This window comes from Urtica dioica, chromosome 12 (assembly GCF_054948205.1).
Source record: "Urtica dioica subsp. dioica isolate 48M chromosome 12, U.dioica_male_clone48M_v1_H2, whole genome shotgun sequence".
In the NCBI taxonomy this organism is placed as follows: domain Eukaryota; kingdom Viridiplantae; phylum Streptophyta; class Magnoliopsida; order Rosales; family Urticaceae; genus Urtica; species Urtica dioica.
The window spans coordinates 22,526,070-22,534,274 of NC_142767.1; the positions used below are offsets into that span (position 1 = coordinate 22,526,070).

Consider the following 8,205-nt stretch of genomic DNA (forward strand, 5'->3'; position numbering starts at 1 on the left):
TGTTAGGTGAGACTAATTTATTTTTGAAGCAATTATGTGATACAATAAGAACTGATTTTTCTTGCAATGTTTTTATTTTTATTTTTGAAGGACAATGGTATGTTATTAGATAGCTATCATTTTATTGTGATTATCAATATGATTAGTTCCTTACACTTGGTGAAATTTAAGCGTAACTATAAAATTTAATGCTTTATAGCGTGTGCATATAATCAATCGTCTAATACATATTTTACTGTCAAAGGGGTTTTTAGCCAATAAAAAATTGGATCTCACTCGGGCTATCTTTTTTTTTTTTTTAATAATATCTTGAGTGAAAGCTGTTTGGCTCCTAGGAGTTATACCACTTGGCACTTGTGTACTTCTACTTTTTTTATACTTTTATTTTTTATATTGAAAGGACCTCCAAAAATATAGATATTATTTATACAGTTTCATACTTTATTACATTTTGTATACTACTTCCTCCTCATTTTTTTTCTATTTTTTTGTTCTCTTCAATTTTGTCCCATTTTATTTCCTCTTGTCAAAAATCTAGGTCGATGCTCGTCTTTAGACGCCGAAATTTGCCACACTTTCCGGTATTTCATCGCATTATATCTATATCCTCAAAGTCCAAAAAGACATAATATCGCAGTTGTGTTATCAAAATCTATGTTCATGTGTTTTTCACTAATGAATGTTTCATATATTTTTTGGGAAGACATCGCAAAATATTAGATTTGTTTTTAGTTTTATGCAATGTTACTATTTAACTCATTGCATATTCGCATACAAAAAATAATTTTTTTAAAAGTATTTCATTATTATTCTGTTTTATGAATTTTGATTAAATTCATAATATTAATTTTAATCAATCAATATATATTTTAATGTTTTTGATAGGTTTCAATGAATTATGCTATATTCCATCTACATCCATTTTAAAATAATTGATGACATGCAATAGTATTTTTGAAAAACAGTCGCTAAAAAAACAAGGTTTTAGAAGCGCTAAAAGTCGCTTTTAAAAGCGCCAAAAAATCACTTCTAAATTACTTTGGAATCTAAATTACTCGCATGATTTGAACCTTGGAGGACACACAAGGCATGAGAGAAGACCATTTTTTTTAGTGATGTGTCTCCTAAAATACACAGAGCTAATTTGATGGTTCAAACTTCAAACACTATAATAGAAGATCTAACCTTCAAGATCACCATTGAATCTTCATATGTTCTACTTGATAAATATTGTAGTATGTGTTAATATTACAAAGTATATAAGAGAAATTTGGCAGAGAACAAAAGAGGGCTAGGTAGTATCTAACAGAAGAGATAATAAGAAAATACGAAGAAAATGAATAATTAGATACAATTAACTACCTCTACACAAATATTTATCAAGCTCATAGGCTCATATAATGCCCTATTGTTCTTTGATATTAATAAGAATCCCTTTATTTGTTATAATACTTTTATGTTTTCAATCATTATCAAAGCTGATCAATCATTAAAGCCGAGAATCGAGATCCATAAAATAAACTTAAATCGAGTTTGCAATCTAGACATCGTAAGAATGTGCATTTTCGACATCAATAATTTTTCACGTAGATAGAGAAAATGTGACAAATTTATCGAATTTCATCTCAGTTCAACAATGTTGGTTAAGTTAAGATTAGAAAGTATAGATGGAAAGAAACATGAGATTTAAAAGATAATTAGCATGAGATATATTTTTTTACCTCAATACCAAAAGAAAATGTGTAATATGATGTCCGTAACTCTAACAAATATAATGGTAAAATGTTGTAGCATACAGATATTATTTTTTCAGAATAAATATTAACACAGTCCAACAGCTCAACTTTCAATAATAAACCAACAACTACCTATTAAACCTCGAAACAGCCGTACACTTTAGTTTATACGTGTCAAGCTCAGGGGCACTCTAGTAACTGCGTAACATCGTGGGCACAAACAAAGAATCAGACGCAACTACTAACCACACGTTTTTTATTCCTTTTCTTTTTTATTTTCCGAGGCCGTCCAATCCAGTGGACAAGTGTGTAGTACAGATAAAGAAATGAAAAAAATAATCAAATTAGTTTTTTCAAAAAGATATTATTATACGGTTTAATGGATTGGATTTGACCCACTTCAGGGCCACAAATAAAATTCTTCCCCCCTTGTATATGACACGTGGCAGCATCACATCCATAGGAGATGGGAAAGTTTGCCTGGCCATTTTGAAACAGAGGGCTCTTACTGGCGGAAAAAGGAAAAATATCTAAAATATCTAGGATCTATCTTCGATGGTGGGACCCACTATATAAAAATCTATATAATTCTTTCTCTGGGGAAATTTGCGAAGAGAGCCCTCCTACTTTTCTTAAATGACAAATTTTACCCACTCCTTTCGTACCCGCATGAATTAGTAAAAAAAAAAATATGTACCTTTATGATTTTACCCAGATTAAAAAAAAAAAATGTGTATGGATAAAGTATGCTTTAAAAAACGTCGTATGTAAAGTCTGATTTTACAAGACCCTATCCAAATCTTACTCATTATTTCATCACAAGTAGACATTTTTTTTAATGATCTATTATTTCAAAATGTTGTGCTTGAGTTATGTTTTAATATAGCACTAAATTTGGTTTATTAGGTAATGGTGCTATAAATTAGTTTTATACGTGTGCCTAATAGTACCATTCAAACTAATTAAATATACTCCTTGTCACTTTAATTTTTGAGCTAATATCCACCCAAAAACATTATTCTCTAAAAAAATTTCAATTAAATTCATCGTTTATCATCAACTAAAAAAAAAAACCAAACACAAAACTATCAAATTTACAATATTTTTTTAGTATCTTAAGACAATTTGCGAAAATTTGTATCATGGGTAAGTTAGTTTTTTTTTTTTTATTAAATATTTCGAATTACTTTGTCTTATGTGTATTAGAAGTTGTTTTGTCTTTACAATTGCTATTGGAGGCAGTTGATCGCAATTGAATGCAAAATAAGCAATTTGCGCATTATCACTTAATTTGTCTTTCGATCAAGAAAAGGGGATGAAATAAGAGTATTTATATCTTAAACACGAAATCCAAACTTAGCCCATTTCACCTCATAATTCAATTTTCATGCTACACGATCACATTGGTTGTCTATAGTGAACGTTTCAAACTTTGTCACTGTATACTTAACTTTCGAATACAAATGTTTAAATATCCTGACCACTACAAAAATTAATAATAAAGATAGGAGCAAGTGATGCTATTAAATTATAGGGGGCGTTTTGTAATTGCAAGACATTTCAGTCCTTTTTGAGTAGTTTAGACGCCTTTTTATATTTATTCAATCCATTGATTTTTTCGACGAAATTTTTGCACCACAAAAAAGAGAAAAGGAAGTGGAGAGACGAGAGAGTGGAGACTAAACGCAATGAGAAATGCTTTTGATCACCAACTTTCCATAAAAATCGTTATATACGTGTTAGGTTTTAAGGGTCACATCATCATCAATTAGGCACTCAAAAATCATATTTATTATCACTATGATTTATCTAATAATACTTTTGTTATCTTATTGTGCGGTGAAAAATATTCCCAAAGCATTGCCAGCAAGCAGATTTTTATTTTTTAAAATGAAAATAAAATGAGGAGCCAATGGTGTAGGAGCCTTGGATTGAGTTGGTGACGTGGTAATGTGGGGCCCACTTCAAGATATTTTGCTCCTTTTTAATTTGTGCTCAGTTGATATTGGAGACCTTGAGAAATCTTGACCGTCGATTTCGAGAAGAATCCAACAGTCCAAAAGCTGTTAGCGTTTCAGATATTTTAAATATCTCCGATTATAAAATTTCTACTTTCTTTATTTTCTTTGGGAACCAGAGGACTCTGAGCCTATCGAATTCGAGCTCTCTGTGATTTCCTCGCGAGCGAGACTGAAATTAGGGTTCCGACATTTTTATCGCTTTCGAGTTCGAGAGGAAGAACCATGGGCGAGGTGGTTCTGAGCAGCGACAGAGTGGAAAAGAGCGAGGCAGAGAAAGCTAACAGCAGAGCAGAGTTCTCGACGGCGACGAAGAACGACGCCATGACGATTTGGGAGAGGTTTCTGCCGAAGATGAAGATGAGAGTCTTGCTCGTCGAAGCCGACGATCCCACTCGGCATATTATCACCGCGCTTCTCAGGAAATGCAGCTACAGAGGTTTGGTTTGTTCTTTCTGGTAGTTGAATAAGAATTGAAAGTGTAGTTGATTTAAGAAAGACTCGTGATTACTTTATTCTAGTTGAGCCTTTGTTCTGTGTTGCAACGAACGTAGAACTAGGGAAAAGCATATGTAAATTGATAATCAAGCCAGTTCAATAGGTTATCTATCATACTCCGTAAAGTTTCATTCCAAATTGATTGAAAACTGAAGCTTATTTACTTGGCTATGGCAGTTGCTGCGGTAGCCGATGGACTAAAGGCGTGGGAATTACTCAAGGGAAGACCACACTGCGTAGATCTCATATTGATAGAAGTGGATCTTCCATCGATATCGGGATTTCCTTTGCTCACGTTAATCATGGAGCACGAAGTCTGCAAAAATATTCCTGTTATAAGTACGTCCACAATCGGAGATTGTCTTGGTTGTTCACCGAGTTTTTCCTTTAATCCTTTTTGTGTATTCACGCTTATCCTTTCTTTGATCATTCAGTGATGTCCTCGGAAGATTCGATCAGCACAGTGTATAGGTGCATGACGAGAGGCGCCGCGGACTATCTCGTTAAGCCTATCAGGAAGAATGAGCTGAACAATCTATGGCAGCATGTTTGGAGAAGAAAAATGGTTCGCTCAGCGCCTTGAATCTTTCGTGAATATTGTTTAAACATTCCTGGTATTGGGGAGAGAAAATTTAATGTGATTGTGGTTTCATTCAGTCAAATGCAAACGGAGTCCAAGATGAGAGCGTTGCGCAGAGAAAGGTCGAAGATGCTTTCGAGAATGATGCTGCGAGCAATGAGTCGAATGGTAACACTGAGTGCTTACACAGAAATGACGAGAACGCTGACAAAGGGAGTGATGCGCAGGTTAGCATTCAAAAAATTTCAAGATGATCCGGATAAAGAAGTAGTTTGGTGACTTCATGGTAGCTTGATTAATAAGTCATTCAAAATGGAACTAACATGAAGTGAAGAAAAACATGTGAGATTTCGAAGGAGTATGTTTAAGTTATAGTGCATACATTTCATAATAATGGCAATGGATTAAACAAGAAAAAGACACTGTAGATTTCATCGAAAAATGAAAAGCAAAGAAAAAAAATTATGTATATCTCATGGTTATGAGGAGTTTCCTTTCATGTTCATGGTTGTAATGACTTCTTGTTTGCTGTGTCTTGCAGAGCTCTTGTACAAAGCCAGAATTGGAAGTTGAATGTATCCACGTGGAGAAACCGCATGAATTTTCAAAACCAACACAGGAAAAATCTTCGCAAAGTGGCTCGAGAACACAAGAAAACGATGAGCGCATCAATCAGGGGCCGCGAGTACACATCAATAGAATTGACGCAGAAGGTAAAGAAAAAAGTCAGAAATTTCCGGGTCCATTGTTATATGAACAAGTAAAATGAAAATTTCTAACGTTTGAACTGTTCTTACGTGATCAGGTACCTTTGAGGATACTGATGTTGAAAATGTGGTCGTCAAGGGTTTTCAACCGGAAACTCTTCGGAGGGAGTGTAGTAATAAGTCTAGCGAGGCTCGTGAGACCAACAATTTCTCGTTCAACCTAACCGGAGAGGCCATTGACTTGAATGGACTCGCAAATGATACTCCTCAAAACTTCAAATATCAGAACTCTTCTTCAAGTAATGTAACCAGCAAGTTTGAATATGCCCCAACGCTTGACCTTACATTGAGATCGAATTCCGGGGGATTCGAGAATCATATATCCGAGCAAAGGCCCAGCCTAGGCCGCTCCAATTCCTCAGCCTTTTCTCGGTGAGTTTAATCCCTTACAATGGAAATTGTTAGAAAATGGATTATTATTACTCTAAAATAGGTAAAAGATGTGACAATTTTCTAATGAATTCGGTTATTCTTTGCGCAGATACATTAACAGGCCATTGCAGCCTCTAAATCAAGCGTCGGAAAATGCTTTTAATAAAGTAAGATCTTTTGGGACGAAAGCCGATACTCCCGGCGCCTCACTAAGCCCCCCGAAAAGTGGTCTCACCCTGGCGACCGGTCAATCCAATCACTCCGAGGCTACGAACTATTATTCCCCTCAACAAAGACTATTTCCTCTACCGATTCCGGTTAAACGTGTGAGGTTGAATAACAATCCGTGCGCCGGAAATGGTTCGTCTTCAGTGTTTTGTTCGCAATCAGGCTCGTCACCCATGCCCGGTCCGAGCTCCGTTGCCCATCAAGAATCCCCGTTCACGGTCAACACTTTATACCAAACGAATCCCGAGACGAACAAACCGGAGCAGCTGTACAACAGCGCTTTCTTCCGAAACGCCACGGAACAAGCAACTTATAATAATCAAGACCATGCAATGGATTCGTTCGAGGATCGCGACCGTATATCTCCCAACACCGACCAGAGCGCGAGCAGTAGTTTCTGCAACGGAAACGCTTTCCCGACCCATTTCACCAATCTCGGCTACGGAGGCAGCGCTTGTGGAAGCAACAGCAACGCCGATCAAGTCGCGGCTATGGTCGTAGCCGGTTCGGAGAACAGGAACGAGGAAACTTATTTCGCAAGCAACGGAAGCTCTCAAAGATCCATGCAGAGAGAAGCGGCTCTGATGAAGTTTCGCATGAAGCGCAAAGATAGATGCTTCGAAAAGAAGGTAACATAACAACAGAAGACTTTTGTGCATAACGGTTTGGCTAGTAGAGATTTTACAGACTTCTAATAAGAGATTTTTTTTTGTTGTTGTTGCAGGTTCGTTACGAGAGCAGAAAAAAACTGGCGGAGCAGCGACCCAGAGTCAAAGGACAGTTTGTTCGTCAAGGCCAAACCAACCCGTCATTCTCAGAGATCGACGGTGATTCGTAAATACACACTTCGGACCAAATAAACAATCGATGACTATATAAGCCTGTTTGTTGAACTTGAGCCTCCTTTTTTTTACTTTTCGTATGAGTAGTATTTTGGGAAGGCCTAAACCTATAAAAGAATAGAATGAGAGAAGAGTTACATGGTATATATATACACCCATTGTTGTAATATAGCCCTTTTTGTAGATTCTTCTTCTACCTCTTGCTGACTAAACTGGCTTACTCAATTTTTTTTCCCTTTTATCTTGTAGCTGTGAATTTTTTTTATTAGCACTACATTGTAACAGGCTATAATGTTACGGAACAAACAACATTTGTCTACACCTGTATTTTATATGCTGTTTTGTACATCTAGTAATGAAACAGAAATGGCATTTTGGAATTCTTTGGACTAAGCACATAATATCTATGTATTATTGACTGGAATATGACTAGAAGAAAGATATTTTATTTCCCAGTTCCTCTGTGCCACCAGTTGTGGAAGGTATTTCATTGTTGCACTGCACCGAGGTATTTGTGTGGTCTCAGCCAGAGATATTTGCAAGCTCGTCAACATTGTACGTCTTACAGCTGGTTGGTTTGGTTTGGTTCATCGTATCATTCATTGGTCAATCCACCCAAATTTAACGTGAGAAGTAACACATTAGTGTAGATAAATAGTTTCACACTTTAGTGGGACTATTCATATATATCAAATTTGATATAGCACAATTTTTAATTGCAAATTTACCTTACAAAAAAAATCCCTAATTCAAATAATTTATATAAAAAATAAATATTCTCAAGTAAAATAGAGAATTAAATAAATAAAATGAATAAATTACATAACATTAATTAAACACAACACATACTAAATAAAGCACCACAATAATTATAATAATAAAAATACATATACAAACTCAATAATAAAAAATAAAAAAAAATAAACACACGACATAATAAAAAAAATGCAAATTGAAAAATACAAATGCATGCATAAAAAAATACAAAGCTAAATTAATATATTTTTTTAAATTCATTGTTTTTTATTTATTAATAATGTTAATTTTGAAATATTAATATAATATCTTGTATTATTATAAATTAATTTAATATTATGGATATAGAATAATAATATAATATTTAAAATATTATTATTGACATAACAAATTAATAGGAGGGTTAAT

At 34.7% G+C, this 8,205-nt stretch overlaps 1 protein-coding gene across 1 annotated transcript; it reads left to right on the forward strand.

Moving 5' to 3' along the window:
* Positions 1-3,828: 3,828 nt before the first annotated feature.
* On the forward strand, positions 3,829-7,360 carry PRR5 (two-component response regulator-like protein). The gene is made up of 8 exons (XM_089603731.1): positions 3,829-4,193; positions 4,430-4,591; positions 4,687-4,817; positions 4,910-5,059; positions 5,374-5,545; positions 5,638-5,971; positions 6,081-6,828; positions 6,924-7,360. The coding sequence occupies exons 1-8, from the start codon at positions 3,980-3,982 to the stop codon at positions 7,035-7,037; spliced, it is 2,025 nt and encodes a 674-aa protein (XP_089459857.1). The 5' UTR covers positions 3,829-3,979; the 3' UTR covers positions 7,038-7,360.
* Positions 7,361-8,205: the final 845 nt, after the last annotated feature.

Coding starts and splice junctions, on each gene's coding strand:
- PRR5 (XM_089603731.1), top strand. CDS start 3,980: ATGGGCGAGGTGGTTCTGAGCAGCGACAGAGTGGAAAAGAGCGAGGCA. Junction 4,194..4,429: donor CAGGAAATGCAGCTACAGAG/GTTTGGTTTGTT, acceptor TGGCTATGGCAG/TTGCTGCGGTAGCCGATGGA. Junction 6,829..6,923: donor ATAGATGCTTCGAAAAGAAG/GTAACATAACAA, acceptor TTGTTGTTGCAG/GTTCGTTACGAGAGCAGAAA.